Source organism: Rattus rattus, chromosome 16 (genome assembly GCF_011064425.1).
Source record: "Rattus rattus isolate New Zealand chromosome 16, Rrattus_CSIRO_v1, whole genome shotgun sequence".
Classification (NCBI taxonomy): domain Eukaryota; kingdom Metazoa; phylum Chordata; class Mammalia; order Rodentia; family Muridae; genus Rattus; species Rattus rattus.
The window spans coordinates 26467755-26490620 of record NC_046169.1 but is presented as its reverse complement, the minus strand read 5'-3'; the positions used below and the strand labels follow the sequence as shown (position 1 = coordinate 26490620).

The following is a 22866-nucleotide window of genomic DNA, read 5'->3' as shown; positions in this document are numbered from 1 at the left end:
ATCTTTTAAAAATGGAAACTAAGGGCTAGCAAGATGGGTCTGTGGATAAAGGTGTTATACACCATCAAGTCGGATAGCCTGCATTCGATCACCAAAATCTACATGCTGGAAGGCTAGAACTGACTCCCAAAAGTTACGCCTCACCTCCACACATGTCCTGAGGTATCCTCACACACACAGGCATATAGACACACAGACACACAGACATACGCCCACAGGAGGAGCATGGAAGGAGGGAGGGGGTAAAAAGGAAAGAACAAAGGAAATCCGTTCGGTCTCCAAGCAAAAACGTTTAGCCTCAGGCAGAGCCCAAGTTTAGCTTCACGTAGAGCTGTGTCCAGGAGCAGGGAGTACGTCAAGGCTGTCTCTCCAGTCTCAGAAAACGTTTGTAAGGCAGCCCAGACACCCACAGCCCTGACTCAGTGTCCACCTTCACGGTGTTTAGAAGGGCGTTCTTTTCTGTCGCTGTGCCGTCAAATCTTCAAAGAACTCAGACAAGCTATGTTGGAGTGGCGGCCCCTTAGCCCCATCTCCCTGGTTCAAATGCAAGTCAGCTGCATTAAGACACGTCCTTGGAGCCAAGCGGGGTCGGCTGTGCTTAGACAAAAAGGGGTTATTACAAAGTCAAGGATAAAGCTGAACCCTTACTCCGAAAAGGAAGGTTATGCAGGAAGTGGGGAATCTCTAGTTGTCCCTAAGTCAAGCACATCCCAGCTGACATGCTAGACATTAGCATCCCAGCACACATTACCTCCAGGACACACATGCTACCATCTGCCGTGTGTGGACCAATCAGAGCTGTTCCCCCCCTACTCCAGGCTTCCCCGCAGGGCTTCCTGCCCCTGCTGGCTTCAGCCCTACATAACTCAAGTGTGGGCTGCCATTTACGGCTACCAATTGAATTCATTTCCTCTCCTTCTCGCCTTTTTTTTTTTTTTCCGTCTCCAAACCATAAGTATAATTCCAACCTTGAAAGGAAAACTCCAAGATAGAACTAACTCGTCAGAAAGGAAGCCACAGTTAGTAATTTTGTGAATTGGGGGAAAGTAAGCCCATGTATTAAACTCTCAGTCAGGGGTTCTGGGTTGGAGTGGAGGCCGGCATGCAAACCCAGGACAGGTTTGGGGGTTAAGTGAGGGCTCGCACATTCTCCTTTTTTTCTGGATTCTCGTGGAAAAAGCTCTTATGACAAGAGGACTCCTGAGGGTCTCACATACACTCTCGACAATCACGTTGATAATCCAGATGTCCACTTAGCCAGTGGGGAAATAGTTTCCGCCATACCCAGTCCACCAAGTTCTGGGAACACAGCGAGCCTTTCCTTGAGGTATAGTGTGCTAAGGCTGTCCTTAACAGTAAGTAGCATGGGCTGGAAGGGGCCATCGGGGGACACTGGTGAACCAAACGTCATGAGAACCATTAGAGATGACCCCGATTCTCTACTGCTGGCCAGAGTGTTTTGAAGGGTTTTTTTTTTTTTTTTCATCAGCCAACAGATGCCCCCATCTTGCCCCCAGGAAGGCAGACTGTCCTTGTGGTCTCAGAGGAGGAATCAGGATGGATTAAGTTCCAAGCTACCACACTCACCTGGTCCTTTCCAGTCCCCATCCTCACAAGTGTGGTGCCTAGGCTCCACGTAAGAAGGAAAGGAACGGGGTGGGGAGGTGCTGGAGAGATGGCTCAGTGGTTAAGAGCACTGTCTGCTCTTCCAGAGGTCCTAAGTTCAAATCCCAGCAACCACATGGTGGCCCACAACCATCTGTAATGAGATCTGATGCCCTCTTCTGGTGTGAAGACAGCTATGGTGTACTCATATAATAAAAAAAAATCTTAAAAGAAGGAGGAGGAGGAGGAGGAGGAGGAGGAGGAGGAGGAGGAGGAGGAGGAGGAGGAGGAGGAAAGGAACGTGTGTGAGCTGTTTCCCCACCATGCACACACCTCCTACCCGGAGTGCTGCAGTGACAGAGAAATATATGCTGAGTCCAGAGGCCTGAAACTGAAAGAGCGTGGAACATTGTGGATCCTCCCGCCCCTTACCAATCTTATGTAACTGGTTTTTTGTTTTGTTTTGTTTTTTCTTTTTTTTTTAAGATTTATTTATTTATAATATATAAGTACACTGTCGCTGTCTTCAGACACACCAGAAGAGGGCATCAGATCTCATTACAGATGGTTGTGAGCCACCATGTGGTTGCTGGGATTTGAACTCAGGACCTCTGGAAGAGCAGTCGGTGCTCTTAACCGCTGAGCCATCTCTCCAGCCCCATTTTGTTTTTTCATAATGAAATGTCTCGTTTGGTAGAGATACAAGTGCCTGCATGGATATGCATGTGTGTGTGGTGGCCAAAGAACAACCTTGGCTGTCATTCTCCGAGCACCATCTAATTTGGTTTTTGAGACCGGTTCTCTCACTGACGTTGAATTTGCTGAATACGCCAGATTTCCAGGGCACACTGCTGTTGCTGACTTTGGGTCATTGTTATTGTTCTTGTTGCTGTTGTTGTTGTTGTTGTCGTTGGAGTTTGTTTTTTGTTTGTTTGTCTTGGTGTTTCAAGACAGGGTTTCTCTGTGTAGCCCTGGCGATTCTGCACCTTGCCTTGTAGACCAGGCTGGCCTCTAGCACAGAGATCCACCTGCCTCTTATCTCCAAGTGTTGGGATTAAAGGTATGCACCACCGCTGCCTAGCTAAATGTGGATTATGGAGATAGAACGCAGAGCCTCATGCATGTGTGGCGAGCATTTTTCAACTAGGCCATCTCTCCTACCTGATATCTCCTTCCTAAGCACCTACGGAGCTGACTTTTTGAAGCCCCTAGCACTGTCATTAATTTACCACACTGAGAGTTCTGATGTGCCGTATCTTAGTGACCTGTTTTCTACATGTCTACAAGGCATCACTCATGGTAACAATGCAAATTTAGGGACTCAGATAGCTTCTCCTTCAAACTGTAGGTGACAGTGCCCAGGCTTATGAGAAAGAACTTCTCCTGGATATGGAAGCAGGTCGCCCTGGGACCCTAGAATAACCCAGTGCAGGAACAGCCAGTGCTCCTGTCTGTAATGTTAAGTTGCAATGGGGCCATTGTTCCCCATGAACAAGGCTTTGCATCCAGTTTCCTCAGTAGGATTTTGTGAATGCAGCAGCACTGCCTAGGAAGAGCTTGCGGTCTGGGATGGTGACTTCTACGCTGGCCTCTGTGAGCCAAGAGCACAGAATAGAACCGAAACTCCAGCAAAGAATGGTGGGTCTTAGCTCAGCCCCCAAGTGTAACCCAGGGTAGCCTCTCTTAAGGTTTTACTGCTGTGAACAGACACCATGACCGAGGCAATTCTTATAGGGACAACACTTAATTGGAGCTGGCTTACAGGTTCAGAGGTTCGGTCCATTATCATCAAGACAGGATAATGGCAGCACTCAGGCAGGCCTGGTGCAGGAGGAGCTAAGAGTTCTACATCTTCATCTGAAGGCTGCTAGGAGAAGACAGACTCCCATGTGGTTAGAAGGAGGGTCTCATTGCCCATGCCCATGGTGACACACTTCCTCCAACAAGGCCACACCTACTCTAACAAGACCACACCTCCTAAAAGTGCCACTCCCCGGGACAAGCATATTCAAACCACCACAGCCTCTATGTTTCCAAGTCTGAAGGACATGTTGATTGAGAGTTGGGAAGAGGTGGGTGGATGTCTTTCCTAGGCTGTAAAACTACTGTGTGTGAACAAAATTGGTATCAGTTGTTGACATCAAACTACTGCTAATCCATTTGAAAGATTTTGAAAGTCCAAGGCCATGACACCCACAGGCTTGGTGACTGGTGAGGGCTGCTTCCTTATTCATAGATCATAGCTTCAGGCTATGTCCTCACTTGGCAAGAACATCGTGGCTCTCTGGCGTCTCTGTCATAATGACACTATTCCCATTCATGAAGCTTCTCAATCATGCCCTGATTCCCTTCTAAATCACCCATCCCCTAATACCATTGTTTATGGGCAGGGTTTGCCCTGGGACTCTAAGGAGATACACAGGGTCACACCAACCTTGCCCCGGTGAGGACGCAGTCTGGAATCTGAAGCTGTACCCAGACCCCAGAATCGCTCCACGCTGGCTCTGATGAGGTCTGCATGCTAATGGGGTGACTTGTTGGGAGGAATTAATAAACTCAGTGTCTCGGGATAAAGGCTGCAGATAACATTAAAATAGGATCAAAGGACAGAGGCAAGAAGGCAAATCCCACTCTTTGTGAGCCTCCAAGGTACGTCTGAGCTGAAGAAGAGGGAGTGGCTGCCAGCCAGGCCAGCACAGAGAAAAGGCATTCTGTAGAAGCGAACTGCTAGAGAGAAAGAAGCTCAGAGACACAACTCTGACACGTTATATTGTCAGGACTCAGAGGTGCAAAGCAAGGCAAAGAAAGACAGCCGGAGTGTGCCAAGCAGATCACAGTGGCCTATGAATTCATGAATAAAGGGCAAAGGGTTTGAGCTTGACTGGTCTTTGAGCCCAGGTAGGTGTCCCGCTAGCTGCATGCTCTTACTGCCCACACCACACTTAAAGGGGGTAAAAGACATCAGAACCCACACACCCCTGGTTTGCTTGCTGGGGCCATTCTGACTCTAGGCAAACCAAGCTGAGAGAGCTGGGTAAGATGTGTAAGGCAACCGTAGGAGGTCATTGTGTCCTGCTACACAACCCCAGCATGACAAGAATGATGGCTGTGAGGATCAAGAGGGAGCTGGGGTGGTGTGCCTGCCCATCCTGGGAGCTGCCCGCCGTCGGCCATCTCTGAGAGGTTTCACTGAGAAGTTTCACTGCTGTGCTGTAGAGAGCAGTGTAAGCAGAGACTTGAGGATCCTGCAGGGGCAAATTAGTAGGTCAGCCTCATTCAATATTGATACACCAGCTGCACAGGACCCTCCTCCTCCTGCCCTGGCTCCTCCGTGACTGGCCATCGCATCTCCCAAGAAGCTGCAGGTGCTGGTAAGAAAGTGCCCAGGGAGCCATTAGGAACTTGACAGACGGGCCCCTTTGCCTCTGTGGTGTTTATTATTAATACAGTCTTGCAGCAGTGGCTCTCGACCAGAGAGCAAGGTGGTTTCCATCAAGGTAGAAGTGGGGTGTGTGTATGCGTGTGTGTGTATGTGTGCGTGCGTGAGTGAGTGTGTGCATGGGTGCGTGTGTGCTCATGCGTGTGTGTTCCATCAAGTGGGGTGTGCGTATGCATGTGTGTGTGTGTGTGTGTGTGTGTGCGTGCGTGCATGGGTGCGTGTGTGCGTGTGTGTGTCTGTGTGTGTGGTTTCCATCAAGTGGGGTGTGTGTATGCATGTATGTGTATGTGTGTGTGTGTATGGCTGTGCACGTGTACATGCATGCATCCATCATCCCAGGCTCGTTTTCTCTACCATAGCAGGAGAGCACAGGATCCAGGACATTAATTTCCAGCCATCACTGGCTCAAAGACCAGCCATCCAGTGGCCATTAGCTTTGTCCTCATGGTGACAAAACACTCAGCAAGCACAATTTAAGATAGAGAGGGTTTTTTTGCTCACGGTTTGAGGGGTACAGTCAGTCACGGGGGATAGGAAAGCCTGGTAGGAGGAGAGTGGAGCAGTTGGTCCCATGGTATCCACTCTCAGAAGCAGTGAGAGAGATGCTTTCGCTCAGCACCGGGGCTTTGCCACACAACAAGAGGTCTTCAGCCCTCTTGGCTGCCCCAGCATGGATGCTCACAACATGGCAAGCTCTGAGACACTGGTGGATGGCCCGTGACAAAGCCCATGAAAATCCATTCTTTGATTGTTGGGTTACACAGCTCAGTGGTTTCTCTTGCTCTTTCTCTCGCTCGCTCACTGGGCTAGCCTGGAGGCCTTTGTGGTTTCTCAAGTTCCCCACTGAACATCTTCTTCTAGCCATTCCAGATGGGGACTTGGGCAGCACCCCTCAGAGAGAGTGCTCTGTCTCTGCTTGCCTGGATCCGCAGCCCGCACTCAAGTATCCTGGTCCAGCCCGCAAGGTGTCATCTAACCATGTTACTTATTATAATCCCTGTTTAAAGGGGGCACTGGTGAGTCTTCCCATGCTTCAGTGGATGGCCCCATACCCATGTGCATACAGATAGGATTAATTGGACTTAGTGGGTCATTTTTTTAAAAGAGAGGTAGTGAAGGGGATTTGTCAGGAGATACGAGGAGAGTTGGAGGGGGAGAGACAGAGAAGGATATGATCGGGTATGAAATTCTTAAGAATAATTTTAAATGGCTATTTTTAATATTTATTTATTGTTTTAATTTTTCCATTTTAACCAATTCATTGTTTAATTTAATTTACACCCAGACTGCAGTTTCCCCTCCCTACTCTCCTCCCAGTCCTACCTCCCCTGCCCATTCAGTCCTCCTTCCTTACTCTTCAGAAAAGGGGAGGGCACCCATGGATATCAACCAGCCAGCCCTTGGCATATCAGGTTGCAGGAAGACTAGATGCATCCTCTACTTTTGAGACCAGAAGAGGAAGCTCAGTAGGGGGAAAAGGGTCCCAAAGTCAGGCAACGGAGTCAGAGTCAGCCCCTGCTCCCCCTGCTAGGAGTCCTACATGAAGCCAAGCTAGACAAATGTTCCATATGTGTAGAGGGCCTAGGTCAGTCCCTTGCAGGCTCCTGGTTCAGTCTCTGTGATCCCCAGTGGGCTCAGGTTGGCTGATTCTGTGGGTTTTTTCTTGTGGTGTCCTTGACCCTTCTGGCTCCTTTAATCCTTTCTCCCCCTTTTCTATAGGATTCCTCAAGCTCTGCCTAATATTTGGCTGTGGGTCTCTGCATCTATAATTTAAAGGACAAAAGTCAGGGATAACTCAGTAGCACAAGCAGACAGACCCCCAGATTCATAGAAATGAGGTAAATTAATGGGTGCCTGAAAACATATCCGTTTCAGGAGAAATGGAAGAGACACCATTCATAGAGGCGAGAAAGAAGCAAGAGTGGAAGACCAATGCTCTGTGGGACTTTTTTTGATGAGTTTAAGCCAATCGTGCGAACATTCTCTTAGTTTTAATTTAATTTTAATTTGCAGTGTTCTCGTTCTGCGAGATGATTTGATTCTGAAGGAGCGATAATGGGGAAATAATTGTGTTGCTTAGTAAATCTTCCCAGCATGCCCTTTAATCTGTAATTTGGCCTCATTCCACTGGACGGATGTAGGAGGGATGGGCTACCAAGTAAGGCTCAGAAGTCTGCCTATGAGACACAAGATGGAGGTAAGAAAGGCGGTGACAGGGTCAAAGATCAAGGGTCAGGGGTTGGGATGGGGGTTATATAAATGAGAATTCTCAGCATGGGTTATTAGATTGTGATCCATGTTGAGGGAGAGTGGATATGGGACTCTGAGAACGTATTTGTGTATAAACTAACCTCTAATGCAGACCAAGTCAGCTGGTCCCATGGTGTGACGGTTAATGGCCAGCAAGGAACACTCGCACACGTGAGGCAAAGTCACTACCAATGAGCTTCAGCCCAAACCTGTTTTACATCCTTTTAAGATTTATAGTACATATTTATTATATACAAGTGAGTGCAGTACCCATGGAGGCCACAAGAGGGCGAAAGATCCCTCGGATCTGGAGTTACTGGTAGGTACTTGTGAGTTGCCTGGTGTGGTTACTGGGAATAAATACTGAGTCTTCTGCAAGATTAGTACATGCTCTTTACCACTAAGCCAGCTCTTTACCTCTTTTGTAAGTGTGTGTGTGTGTGTGTGTGTGTGTGTGTGTGTGTGTGTGTGTGTGTGTGTGTGTGTGAGAGAGAGAGAGAGAGAGAATGAATGAATGAATGAATGAATGAATGAATGAATGAATATATATCTCTCCAAGTTGTCCAGGCTGGCTTTGAACTCCTTCTGTAGCCCAGGCAGCTTATGATCTTCCCGCCTCGGCCTCCCAGGTCCCTGAGACTACATGCTACGCCCTGAGGCCCAGTTCCTTTTTGAAAATCATTCAATCCTCAGTGTATATGGTTTGCAGCTGGATCTAGATTTGGTCGAACCACTAGCTTGCAAAATGCTAAAACTCTCCCCTCCAGCGGGTGCCCGTTCCGTGCTGTTTAGCCTGAGCTGTGAGGAGGCAGCATACAGAGTCTGAGGAGTAAGCCTGCTGAAGCCGTGCACTGGTGCATGCTAATGAGCCCCCTATACCAGAGTGTGCCAGGGAGATGGGGGACCCACTGCTAAGGACCCGAAGCAATGGAGCTTTAACAGAGCCAGGAGCCCTGCTGACTCCAGCCCCAGCTTTGCCTCAGAGATGGAAAGACCTGCTGATAAAGAAGTCTCCGCTAACTCAAGATAGACGCGAATGCTGGGGCAGCCACAGGCAATGGCCCAAAGAACCAACAGTGGATAAGCTTATCAAGGCTTAGTAGGAAATGCCTCTGGCTGCACCTGTTTTCACCTGATAGGCGGGGAGCACGCGTTCAGACAGGCTGGCTGGCTGAGTCATTGATTCCACGGGCAGGGGAAAGAGCCTGGGTTCAGTGGCTCCGTGCGCACACGTGTGCATGTCTGTGTGCACACATGTGTGTAGGTGCACACACAGGTACACATAGGACACACGTAATTCATGCATACATGTGCCTGCACACTTACCAGTGTGCACACATACAGCACACATGCCTACATAATGCCTATGTGACCATCTGTACACACACGGGTGTACTGGCTTCTTTGGGGACACGCAGGCATGACCAGGGGACATTTCATGTCTTGGAACAAGGCTCGGACTCCTCAGTTTCTCCATCTTTGGTCTCGATGCAATCCTGGACAGTCTACCCCATCGGGCAATTTAAGGAAGATCAAAGAAGCTAGCAGAGTTGGTGAGGGAGTAGGTCCCAGCTTGGGAAAGGACCCTATCCCCACCCAGAACACTCAGCACTAGCTCAGAGCGTGGCAGGTCGTGTAGGGTGACTGGGTTCCTGGGGCTCCCAGTGAGAGACGGAGAGTGGAGAAGCTGCCCCACTGCTGAGAGCAAACCATGACCCTGTATGGGCATGCTCGACGAGGTCATATTCCGCAAAGCCATGCCGAGGGTGCCTGTAATCCCAGCACTTGAGAAGCTGAGGCAGGAGGATTGCTGAAAGTTGCAGGCTAGCTTGGACTGTAGGCTGAGACGCTGTCTTGAAAAGAATCTTGGAAAGGGAGGGAAGGAAAGAGAAAGAGAAAGAGAGGGGGGAGGGGAAAATGGAAGAAAAAAATTGTCTGTAGCAAGCTGGAGTCAACAAGAGTCTGCATTTTAGAATCTTACCTATTGCTTCGTGCGAGAGAGTGTGAGCTAGTGGCCAGACATATTAACTTATAAGATCTCGGAATACGTTTTTCTTATTGGTACTGTCACACATTCATTCCAGTGTGCGTTCACGTAACATTTTTTATTACTCTGTAGGTAACCGCACAGGGTTCCTTGGTGAAATGACTTCTATAGCAAGCAGGGGGATCATTGATCTAAAGAAAAGTATCGAGTAAATGCGGTCAACGGCGTATGTGATGCACCAGCAAATGGAGGGTGGGACCTGAGTGCCTTTGCTTGCATGCAGAGAGCCTGGAGGAGGCTGTGTGTGTGTAGGAGAAAGAGAGGGGGAGGGAGGGGAGAGGGGGGGGGGGAGGGAGGGAGGGAGAGAGAGAGAGAGAGCCCAACAGACAGACAGACAGACAGACAGACAGACAGATCTTCCCTAGGCACTGGCCCCTGACACCCTGACGCCCTGCTTAACCATCATGAGTTTACTGAGCTCAAAAAGCTGTGGGGACGCCAGCACCAATTCATGGGCACAGGCACCGGTCCTTCTTAACGTTCTGAACTATTGAAACCCCACAGCCTGCTCCCCCATCCCAGCCTGTCAGCTTCACAGGATCTCTTCCGGGTTAGTGGCTGGCTGTGGGTATGAACTCACACGTCTTCCTGCAGAGAGGGCAGTGTGTGCCCCTGCAAAGGGCTCCCCTTCTCTCCTCAGCTGCCACTAGGCGTGAGGAGCAAGAGGTGACAGCACCTGGAGCCAGGCTGGGGAAAGCTCTGACCGATGAGACGCTCAGATTCGAAACGATTGTCTCTGCCTTGGCATGGCTGTTGCCGTACATCTCCTAGGAGCCAGGCTGGATGAGCAGCCACAGCGATGTCTTGCTTCTCTCCTCACGTGCTGGCACCTGTACTGGTTCTCTGGGGGAGGCCGTGCCATAGTGGCCACGTGTGAGTATATGACATCTTGCGAATGTCTTCTCTTCGGCTACAGAGGGAAGGAAAACAAAGCTGATGTCCCATGTTGGGGGTGGGGGGTAATAGCAAAAGCTGTGATGGTTCGTGTTGTCGACTTGGCAGGATTGCTCACTTAGGAGGCAGACCTCTGGGCGTGCCCGTAAGGTTACTGCTAGACTAGGTTAACTGATGGAGGGCGGCCTGCTCTGAAGGTGGGCGACACTAGCCCGTGTTCTGCCTACCAAGGAGAGAGCGGCTGAGCATCTGTGTTTTGCACTCTCTGCTTCCTGACTGGGCACGCAGTGTGACCGACTGCCTCAGGCTCCAGCCACAATGGACTGTACCCTCAAACCGTAAGCCAAGCACACCCTTCCCTTAAATGGGTGTCGTTGGGGAGTCAGCCCCACCAATGAGAAAGTAGCTAATCATGAAAGTCATCTGGCCTTTCTTCCTGGTGAGTGACAGCCATGTTTACCCATACACACATGTAGATCCTCTTGCTGTGACCTTCGCTCTGACCCCCTGCTTTATGAGGATGCTAGATATTCAGATCTGGCCCACCTTTATGACTGCATTTTAACTTGGTTATGTCCACAATGACCCTCTACCCCTTTTGCATGTGTGTGTGCATAGTGATCACGTGTTTATGCATGTTCTTGTATGTGCCTGGACATATGTATGTGGGTATTGTGCATGTGTGTGCACATGCATGCGAAAGCCAGAGGCTGGTATCAGCTCGCTCCATCTCTTATCTTACTCACTGAGATAAGGGTCTCTCAATCAAACCCAGAGCTCACCAATAATGGCTAGTCTTGCTAGCCCTCTTGCTCTGAAGATCTACATACCACACCCCCGGTCTCAGCCTTCCCAGACCGGAGTTGTGAGAGGTGCCCACACCCACCTAGTATTTTCATGGGCTTCTTTGGATCCACGCTCCAGTCCTCATGCTTGCGTGGCAAGAGATTTTACAGCTTAATCATCATATCAGCCCACCACCACCACCACAAGACCCTTTATGAATGAGACCACACCCTGAGGATCCAGGGCTAGGACTCCAACATATGCTAAACGCGGTGGGCAGTGCACTCCATGACTATATACTTGTACCTTCTGACATACTCCTCTAGGTTTAAAATCTGGCTGCCTGGGGTCCAAGACTGAGTGGTACCCGAAAATGCCCTCAAGCCTCACAAGAGGTTCATGCATCCCAGCAGAACCCGGCAGCTTCAGGAGAAAGCGTTTCACGGGGAGGTTACAAATGACCAGAGGGAGATACCTCCGGGTTGGAAATTAGCCTTCTGGTGTTCAAAATGTGTACCGAGCATTGATTTTTCTCTAAGAGCACTTAATCACCTCTTACTACATATTGGGAAAAGATAGCTATTGTTTTTAACCAGCTAGAACTGAGCGAGATCGCTGGCTGGGAACATGCAGGATGGATGTTTGCGCTCTGCATGGGCACCTACGGTGAGGCTGCATGTGTCACCAAGGTGAGACCCACAGCTGGATGGTATCCTGAGACACCCCAGCACCCAGCCTGTGCTGAGAAGCACTGAATTCAGCACAGGCTTCGTAAATAACAAATGATATCTTGGAATGTCAGTGGCCAGCAAAAGAAGTCCCATAAATCGGGGCATATGGGACCAGGACACACCCTATGCCTGGGGCAAAGAAGCACAGGCAGGTGATTGGAGCTGGGCTCTCCATTCCCAGTCTGCTATGGCTTCAGTCCACACACCCATGCAGGAAAAGCCAGCCTCTATCTGGCCACTTCACCTTCACTTCTTACCTAGATGCTGGGTGTCCCCAAAGATAAGTGACTCATTTTTTTGTCTCCAGTGCTGGCTCGACTTGCAAATTTTCAGTTCTCAAATCCAGGCTGCCGCCTCCCCTGCTCAGTCCATGGAATAGATCAAAATACCCATTGTTCCCACCAAAGAAAAAGATCTATGTTCACAAGAAACCCTCACAGCTCTTGGCCTTCCCCGCCTCAAGCTCACCAGCTCTCTCCGGTATGGAATTACCCACCGCCTAGACCACCAGGGTTTTTCAAGTTCGCGTGAACTACAGTGGGGAGAAATGATTGTGGCTTCGTTAAAAATCTGGACTCTCAAGCGAAGTTCAGATGCAACCAAAACCATTTTCCAGATGACTCACACGGCATGGAGCCTTTCTTTGTAGCAGCAGAGACAGGTGCCAAGACCCCGGACGCTCAAGAGTGGCCGTCCCTCTGCTAGGAAGGAGGGGGCTGCCCCATGCTAGTGTGCCTTTAAATATTGTCCATCAAGTGCATCCTCATTTCTTTCAACTTGTCCTTTGCACAGTGACTTAATACAAAACTAAAAGTACACTTGTGTGTGTGTGTAAGCATGTGTGTGTGTGTGTGTGAGCATGTGTGTGTGCATGCAAGGGCATGCGTTGTGTGCATGTGAGCGTGTGTGTGTGTGTGTGTGTGTGTGTGTGTGTGTGTGTGTGTGTGTGTGTACCTCTTGGATTCCCTGGAGCTAGAGTTACAAGCAGTTATGAGCTACCATATGGGTACTGGGAATTGAACCTGGGTCCTCTGCAAGAGCAGTCCATGCTCTTATCTATCGAGCCACCTTTCCAGTGCTGCATTTTTTTGGTTTTTCTCTCAGTTTCATCCTCATTCCCAAACTCTTCTCTCATTGGTCACATCTCGGGACAAACTCATTGAGATCACAGACATCATTAGGAATCTCACTGCTGAAATCCTGCCTCCTTGGGGGAGAAACCTAAGAAACTTACCTGGCTTGGGAAGCTAGAAAGATAGGAGAGTCATAGCTGGTCCCCAGGTTTATAAAGCGCAAACACATCTGTCGAAGAGGGGGCTCTTGAATGGAGCTGCCTGCAAGGTGTGCTGGGAGCTCTCCAGGCATGCAGACTCATCACCCACAGTGTGGGGGGAGGAGTGACCGCAGCTGCCTTTGAGTCACAGATGCTCCTGTCAATCACCCCAGTGCACTCACTAGCACGGAGTCTTTTCTTTGTCACGGGTACCCCATCTGGGGTGAGCAGACTTCTCTTCGAGTTTCTGTGAGAAGTCACAGAGCATTGCTGCTGGAGCCTCTTAGGCTGTCTGTGTACTGGGTGTCTGTCTCTCTGTTGAAGTCTGGACCTTGCTCCCTATATTCCACCTCCTCTATGGCTGGCTGGAGCACCTCTCCTGTGGTTTCCCAAGCATGGGCGTAGAGGGTCAATGTTTGGAAGACTAATGTGATGGGGGACTTTAAATCTGTAAGTGGCTGGGCACAGAGCTCAGGTCGGAAGTCACTTCTGCTTAGACTATCCCAGTCACATCCACAAGGCTGACACGGACTCCGATTCCATTCTGGTGCTTGACTCTTGTCCTAGTTTCTCTTCTGTATCTGTGACAAAGCACCCCGACTGAAAGCAACTTTTCGAGAAAAAAAATAAAAGGTGAATGTGACTTACAATCCCAAGTCACAGTCATGTGATTTACAATCCCAAATCACAATCTACCCTTGAAGGAACTCAAGGCAGGAACTTGATAGCAGCCCAGCTGTACCCTTCTACACATGACCAAGGTGCTCACTTCACAGACAAAAGAATCATGGCCAGGGGGGATGCTGGCTGTGGGCTGGCAGGCTCATGCTCAGCCAGCTTTCTTAGGTAACTCAGGGTCCCCTGTGTAGGGAATGGTGCTTCCCACAGTGGGCTGGGCTCTCCCACAACAACTACTAAGCACAGTCCCTCACAGACATGTCCACAGGTCAATCTGATCCTTCCAGTTCTCAACTGAGGCTCCTGGATGACTCCAGGCTGCTCAGTTGACAGCTAAAGATAACCCGGACAATGCCTTTTGCTAAGGCTTCCTTCTATGCACCCAGTGTTTTATATGCACTGGTCATATGGCCTGTTATCGACCATTGTACATAAAATCATCCAGTCGCTTCTAGTCTGAAAATGCCTGCTCTTTCACAAGTTTCTTGACCTACTGGGTTCTCCACCACCGCACTGTTAAATTTCCACGTCGCTTTCTGAGTTATTCCTTCCTATGTCTTCGTTTGCTTGGCTTTTACTTCTTACCCAAGTATTTCTTTAAACTCCATGCTTAGGGGCTACAGAGACGGCTCAGGGGTTAAGAGCTCTGGCTGCTCTTGTAGAGGACCCTGAGTTGGTTCAGCTTCCAGCATCCACATAGTGGTTCACAGCACTTGTAACTCCAGCTCCAGGGGATCTGATGCCCCCTTCTGGCCTCCATGAGCACTGCACCCATGTGTATTACCCACATACAAACTTCTCACCAGTAAACAATTTCTTTACCTTCTTGGTAGATCTACATGCCTGGAATCACATAAAATAAAAACTCGTGTGCGATTTAGAGAATGCCCTAGGATGTTCCAGCAAGTTCCATGATCCCTTAGCCTTGGGGAGTGGATCCCTTCCACCTCCATGTGTGGTCCTAGCAGGGACATAGCCCCATGCACTTTGATAGCAGCATCTGCGTGGGACCTCTGAACGCTCAAATCTAATGCTGTGACCCTTTCTCTCTCCTTCCATCCACAGAGCCAAGGTAAAGAAGGGGGTGAACATTCTGACCGCACAGACCAGTGAGCCTCGGCAGTGGGATGTGAGGCAAGAGGTGGGCAATGGAGGGAAACACACCACCACCTCCGTGTCCTGCCAGCGCCTGGGCCCTGGGGCACGCAATAGGTGAGTTACCCCTCCAGGACACTCTGGTTTTACATGGAGCTTTGTCTGGCTTCATGGCTGCTCCTCAGACCATTGCTGGTCCAGATGTTAAACCCCAGGCCTAATGCCCATGGGAGTACTGGATGGCCAGTGATGCACGTCAGCACGTGTAAGCTCCACCCATGTGATCTTTGAGCATTGGAACAGAAATGACATCACCCCTACTTTGTCACCTGAACTCATTTCTGTGGGCTTGTCCCTCCTTGGCTTATCAAAGGATGCTGTGACGAAATGCTCCCTCTACACACAGATTTGATTAGTCATCGGTGAGAATGAATGCAGGGAAGGTGGTGATAAACTGTGAGGCGAAGAGGAGTCCACCAGAGACTCTCCATAGACACTGTGGATCACCCCTAAAATAGAGTTGTTTTATGGCTATGAAAAACACCACACTGACTGCTTTGGAAAACAAAATTCAAGTCACTTGAAGGCGTCCCGCTATCCGCTGCTAAGATGTAGGCTTATCTCCTTCCCAGGGTCTCATATATAAAATCTCCAAGCGCAGAAAATCCATAGTAAGTTTAATTATCTCAGAGGTTGGGGATCATAATATCCACCGTGAGTTTTAAGAGGGCTTTTGTTTCCATTTCCATAGGAAGCATTTCATTTTGACTTTAAGTACTTCCTTAAAACAATGATAACAGCTATGTAATATTTCACCACACACCTTTGACCTAACTCGAGTAAACAGACTGTGATTTCTGAGAATCAAGTTTGCTTCCAGCTTTGATTCTCCTAGATAACGCTGATCAGTGAGTTTCCTTCCCCCCAAAATCTCTCTCTACTACCCATGGGAAACAGAAAATTGAAATGGCTTTTCTAGCTTGGGTTTCTGTTGCCATGATAAACAACATGACCAAAGCAAACTGAGAAAGGAGAAGGTTTTCGGCTTATAGGCTACAGTCCATTAATGAGAGAAGTCAGGGAAAGAACTCAAACACGGCCGGAACCTGAAGGCAGGAGCTGATGCAAAGGCCGTGGAGGGATGCTGCTTACTGGCTTGCTCCCCAAGCTTGCTCAACCTGCTTCTTGAAGTATCCAGGGCCACGTTGCCCAGATGTAGTACCACCCATAATGGACTGGAATCTCCCAAATTAGTCATCAGTCAAGAAAATGTCCCCACAGGTAGCTAGTCTAAAACAAGCAATCTCTCAACTGAGGTTCCCTCTTCCCAAGTGATTCTGGATTATGTCAAGTTGACAATAATTGCCCAACATAATGAACCCTCTGCCTCATTGTGCTGGTTTGTATGTGCTCAGCCCCGGGAGTGGAACTATTAGAGGGTATGGCCCTGTTGGAGTAGGTGTGTCACTATGAGTGAGACCCTCATCCTAGCTGCCTGGAAGCCAGTCTTCTCCTAGCAGCCTTCAGATGAAGATGTAGAACTCTCAGCTCCTCCTGCACCATGCCTGCCTGGATGCTGCCATGCCCCTGCCTTAATGATAATGGACTGAACCTCTGAGCCTGTAAGCCAGCCCCAATCAAATGTTTTCCTTGTAAGAGTTGCCTTGGTCATGGTGTCTGTTCACAGCAGTGAAACCCTAAGACACTCATCATGCATATTGTGTTTGATCCTGTCTTAGTGACTGCTGGTGGAAGAGTTAAATCATTATGAAATCATCATTCATATCTAGAAGAATGGCTTGCTGCTAATCTGTAGGGTAAGAAGAAATAGAAAGGACAGAAGGGAAGGATATTGCGGTGAGAGGGGGCATGCTCAGAGTGCATTGTATGCTTGATGCAAATGGTTTTGAGTGTTTAAGGAAGATGGTTCTCACATCAGTAGCCTGATAGCATTCAGTATGGGTTCAAATATTTCCTTAAGAGACATTCAGACCGACTTGCATGCATCCTAACTCAAAGCAGTGCTGACTTGCCTGCTATCGCTTAAGAAAAGAATTGCTTCGCCAACCTGAGTGACATAGAATTTCCTTATTAAAAATTGAAACCCTTTCTAAATTTGGCACCCCAGCTGTTTCTCTGGCACATTCAGTTTTTGCTTAGGTCAGTAAAAACACAGCCACAAAAGTTGACAGGTTCCCAAGAGCTGTCCACAGGTAGATGGATCTGACTTTCAGCAAGGCTGGCTTCTCCAGGGTCGAAGTTTCAATTTTTGAATGGCGGGTGTCAATCATACATACGAATGGAGTGCTTTGTGATATTTCCTTGTACACAGAGTGTGCAGTCTGATTTGTTTGGTTTTTCTGCCAGAATTGTGTTCCCTTGTCTGGGCTCTCTAGACCTGTTCTCTCAGTGTGGTTTCCTGAAGAAACTTAGATTTAGAAAAGAAAGGTTCAGTTATGGGACATGTCTTAGTTGACCCTTAAAATGGTGCCATTTTTTGGTGTCCTAAATCACATGGGTTGATCAAAGAAAAAGGGTCTCTCAAGAGTGAGTTAACGTGTTGCTGGCAACAGGGAGATCCAGCCTCTGTGGACTGTGTTGAACAGTCACCCAAAAACAAATTTAATAATTATTATTAAAGTTGCATTTTGGGTAAAACAGGTTCCGTGTACAAAAGCCCCTGTTCTAATCTATGTGTTTCCTGAAGGAAAGCACCACACCTTAGCAACTGCAGTCCTTGTAGTCTATGGTTTGCAGTACCCAATAACATAAGACATTCTGGGTGTGCCAGGACTGTCTTATGACCAAAGTCATGCACAAGCTGAAAAGCCTCTTCAGAAAAATAACCATAGGGTAACAGAAAACAATCCATTTTCTACGATGATTTCTTTGAGGTCAAAGAAAACAACTATTTCATTCTAATGTTTACCCTACATACATTGATTTCTACCAGATTCCCGATGCAGCCATGACAGAAAACTTCTCCACTTTGTTTATAGCTACCCTATATTTTTTTTTTTTTGGTTCTTTTTTTTCGGAGCTGGGGACCGAACCCAGGGCCTTGCGCTTCCTAGGCAAGCGCTCTACCACTGAGCTAAATCCCAACCCCCAGCTACCCTATTTTTAATCCAGGGAGTAGAACCCTCCTTTAACACCCAACCATGAAAGACAGCCGTCATGATGAACAGCCTGGTTTCTGCCTCTGGTTTCCCCGTGGTGACTGGTGACCCCTGGAAGAATTGTTGAGCACATCTCAATGTCCCTGTCTTTGACCTGGGGATAGGAGTTAGGAGAATGGCCAGAAAGAAATGTATGTCTGGTTCCTTAGTTATAAGGGAAGTCAGAAGACAAATAAAGAATTGCCCATTGGATTTATGTAAAATATAATCACCATAGACATTTAAGTAAATGAAGGTAGGCTTGTTAGTTAGCAGATAGTGAACTTATATAGGTAAATAGTTCTTTGGGTTAGACACAGACTGAGAACCCATGAAAGGGAGATGGGACATTTATAGAAAATTCTGAAGAGATATGCAGTCAGCTCTGTGTATTCCGGGGCTGGTGAGAACCCTATCTGGAGGCCATTATGTATCTGGCTTTCCTGGTTTGGTTCTTCAGAGGGATTTTGTTTTAAATTATTTTTTAATTCTGTGAAAAGGGTGCTTCACATCTGTATCTGGTACCCACAGAGGCCAGAAAAGGGTGTCCGATCCCCTGGGACTGTAGTTACAGGTGGGTGTGAGTCATCAAGTGGGGGCCAAGTCCTCTGTAAGAGCAGTCAGTGCCTGTGACGACTGAACTATCTCTCCAGACCTTCCCTGAGTGGCTTGGACAGAATGCTGGGCGTCATTTTCAGGACAGCTTCCTTTTAGTTTTATTCTTGACAGGTGTACTGCCACCAGCCTGACTCTGGGTGGTCACAAGCAAGTGTATGTGGTGGAGGGGACCTGGCTGTGCCTGATTGCTCTCAGTTTCCCTAAGTGTGAGGTCTTAGAAAGTGATTCGCCTCCTTCCATACCCTTGCTGTGGAAGAGCCAATATCACCAGTGGGCCCAAACACCCATCCCAGACTGTGACAGCCGGGACCTCACAATGGCTGTCACTCAGCCACAGGGACAGTGTTTCTACATCAGGGCCTAGCACAGACTATGAAACAGCCACCTGCTGCAGGAGAGCCTAGTCATCTGTGCGACAGTGACATGCGTCACCTTTCACACCCATCCCTTGCTTGGACACTCACGAGGCCCTGTGAGGCTCTCCACTCTGTGCTGGGTAGGTACCCCTGAGTCACACCTGATCTCAAGGACCCAGGGTGTGTGGAGCTCTTGAGCCAGCTCCTGGCGGATCACACAAAGCATTGGATTTGTCATCACTGTACAACAAATCAGCACAGGACATAGACCTTAAGACAGTATGCAGTATGCTTTTTGAAATATGTATGTGGTATGTGTGTGTGCGTGCGTGCGTGCGTGCGTGTGTCTAAGTCAGAAGATGACCTTGACTCTTGTTCCTCACGTTCCATCCACCTTGTTTATGACCGTGTTTCTCAGTGGCCAAGTAGCTGATTGGACAGTGAGCTCCAAGTCCTTCTGTCTTCTTGTCCCCAATGCTGGGATGTCAAGCACATGCCTACCCCCTTTCCCCCATGGCTCCTGGGGATCAAACCTAGACTCTTATCCTACTTTATCAACTGAGTCACCTCCCAGCCCCAGCAGAATATCCTTATAGCCTCTGAGTATCTGCATACCCTACAAGAAGCTTCTGCTTCAAGTCTCAAGGCAGGCATCCATCCAAATGCAGTTCAGGGTCTAAAGGATCGTGTGGAGGGGCTTGCAGGGAAGGGTCCTTGTCTCTGCTCATTGAGCTTGTCCTGGTTTGACTTTTTGTCAACTTGGCACAAGCCAGGGGCAGGGTCATCTGAGAAGAGAGAATTTCAGTTAAGAAAACGCCTCATCAGAGTGGCTCGTGGACCAGCCTTTTAGGACAAGGGGAGATGTGACCTCTGTCACCCATTCTGCCTCTACGTTGCCGTGGGTCTTCGTTTCCTATTGCTGGAAAGCATCACCTGCAATGTGGTGCCTTAAAATGACTTAAGGTCATCGTCTGAGAGTTCTCGAGTTCAGAATACAAGTGAGTTCCCTGGGAGTTGATGTGGGCAGGTAGTGCAAGAGCTCCTGGGAGAGCCCGTCTCCTTGTCTTTGGGAACCTGGAATCCTGTCCCCAGGAATCGTGGCTGACCCTCGCATCCACAGAGCCAGCCTCAGCCAGCCATCTCTCTTCGGAGCTGCCATATATAGTTTCTGTTTTATAAGCAGGTCTCCAAGTCGACTACCTTCTACCTTGACCTCCAAACTCTTCGTGATGTCATCCGAACCCCCCCACTAAGCAATCCAGGGTAAACCCTCCTAACAACCCCCAAAGCCAGCTCAAAGCCCTTGGCTCCACTTTACCTACAGAGCTGCTTGCCCTGCTTAGCATTCACAGAGACTTGCATGGAACTTCCTGCTGTGACGAGCCTGTGGCTGGCTCACAATCCCTGAGTCATGCTAGAGTCATGAGATCCTGGGGCAGGGGTCTATGCTCAGGTCAACTGCATCAGCATCCATAGCCTTAGCAGAGAAGCTCCCCAGACCTCTGAGGAAGACTGACAGTTATAGCTCTCCCATGCCTGAAGCTGCCCCGGGCACGGAGCTGGCCTCCCTGGCCAACCGGGAAGAAGCAGACAGCCCTTATCAGGATATGTGTACCAAGCATTCTTGCTTCAAGGACAACCTCAGTCAATTATCTAAGGATTCTATTGGCACAGACCCCTGCCCCCATCTTCGTGATTTGTGGCTGCCTGCAGGAACCTCTCTGTGGGATGCTGGCTGGTGGCAGTTGGAGACACCGAGAGTGTTTTGCGTCTTGCCTTTGGCTCTTGCAATGTCCCTCGTGAGTGTCAGCAATTAGGCGAGCTGCCCGTTGGAGCCGTGGAAGCTGCAGCTGTATTTCTAGAACTCACTTACATCCCAGAGTTCTGGCTTATAAGAGAGGATTTGCTGGGGCTACTGGGGCTAAGGAGAGGGCCCATCAACAGAGGGCTTGCTGTGTGGGCATGGAGGGCTCGAGTTCAGTCCCCTCAAACCCACGTAAAGAGTCAGAGATGGTGGCCTACTCTTATAATTCCAATGCTCCCTGAGGCTTCCTGGCTGGTCAGCCTACCTAGACTTATTTGGGGAGCCCACGCCAGTGAGAGACTCATGCTTGAAAAGCAAGATGGATCCAGTGATATGGCATTATGGGTAAAGACACTTTGTGCCAAGCCTGACAACTTAGGTTTAAGACCCAGAATTCAATGATAGAAGAAAAGAAGGATCCCCCCTACTAACTGTCTCCTGACACACACACACACACACACACACACACACACACACACACACACACACACACGAGAGAGAGAGAGAGAGAGACAGAGACAGAGACAGAGACAGAGACAGAGACAAAGTCAGAGAGAAACAGAAAGACAGACTGACAGAGACAGAAACAGAAACAGAGACAGTCAAAAACAGAGACAGACTGACTGACAGACTGACTAGAGGTTGACTCTGGGAACCTGTCCCAAATATGCACCCATCGCTGACTCGTGACAGGCCACACACCTCTGGTCAGCTTACGATGAGGCTTGGTGGTGTTCAAGTGAAGAAGGGATATCTGTGGCGACTTACTGAGGGCTGCTCCTTCCATGTTCTCTGCATGTCCAGTCCTCTCCCGTCTACAAGAGGGCTCTACCATGACCGTTCATGCTGAGTCAAAATTGGGTGTAGTGCATCCACTCTCATCAGGTTGTGGTCCCCCCCAGGATCTCCTTTAGACTTAACTACTGCCATAAATATCTGGTTTCCGAATACAGTCACGGCAGGGTAGGGGCTTCAGTATGGGAATGGGGTTGGGGGGAGGTGTCACAATCTAGTCCCCAGCCATCTAGTTGTCTTCACTGTCGTGATAGAATCGCGGCTTCCATCCGGACTGACCACACCAGGCCAAGGCAGTTCCTCATGAGAGAGGTTTATTGCAGGGGAAGGGGACCAAAGGGGGTGACGGAGACAAAGGGAGACAAAGAGAGAGAAGGAGGAAGCCTTTTATTTAGGCTGTGGTAAAGGTGAGAGGTAAACCAAATGGACACTGGCAATGTATGGTGATTGCCATAGCAACAGATGCGCAAGACCCTGTCGCCTATGGATGATATCACCATCATCCCTGGGTTCAGGGGCCAACCATAAAGCCAGTGATACCAACATTCACATTCTATAGTTCTTTCATTAGGGCCTAGCTCTAGACTGAAGGGTCCCTTTGGCCTACTCTTGCAGATCACTGGAAGAAGCCTGGGGCTTTTTCTTCCTCCGTTGCCCTACCTGTGACACAGGTCAGGGGTGGAGTGCGGAAAGACCAGCTCTGTCACACTTGGACAACACCAAACATTTCAGGACACTGGAGTGCACTCCCCGCATGAGCAGGCTGGAAGCTGGGATTTTGAAAACAGCCCTTGCTGGACCTCTTTGCTGTGTTGGGACCATTTTCTTCTCTCTTACTTCCTATTTTCTCCCCGGGGCAGGGAAAGAAATTTCCTTGTTAATTCCACTACTTTCAAATGACTCCCATCCCAGAGCTTGCTTCTGGGCAACCCAGCCTGAGACTCAGAATCAAAGACCCCCTACTGCCCCCCCTAGGGAAAAGTGGCCTCTCAGACAAAAAGTTGAGAAAGAAAGCTTGCTCACAGAACTCACAAAGATCGCATAGAGGACTCTCTCCCTAGCTCAAAACCTTCCCCCAAGGAACTGTAGCATTCAGGGACTCAAAGCCAGAATTCCCCAGACCCAGGAAGATAGTTTGTACCAGGGCTACACACGCATCTGAGAGTATTCTATTTACTTTATGGATGGATCCCTGCCCCCCACACCTTTTTTCTTTTTCATCTTGAGCATCTCTGCTCTTAGGTAAGCTCCGCTAACAGCCTATAAGGAAATCTTTCCTACTTAGAGTGCGAGGCCAATACAGCAGTTAACACTTGGTCCAACTCTTTCCCTGTCAG

The 22866-nt window shown here is 49.0% G+C and overlaps 1 protein-coding gene across 1 annotated transcript in view; it reads left to right on the top strand.

The window, feature by feature from the left end:
- Window positions 1–10553: 10553 nt before the first annotated feature.
- Window positions 10554–22866, top strand: part of Tmem132c (transmembrane protein 132C) — a 107188-nt gene continuing 94875 nt past the window's right edge. The window contains exons 1-2 of the mRNA XM_032886493.1: window positions 10554–10573; window positions 14769–14915. Of these exons, the coding sequence (XP_032742384.1) occupies window positions 10554–10573; window positions 14769–14915 (167 nt within the window). The remainder of the gene's footprint in view (window positions 10574–14768; window positions 14916–22866) is intronic.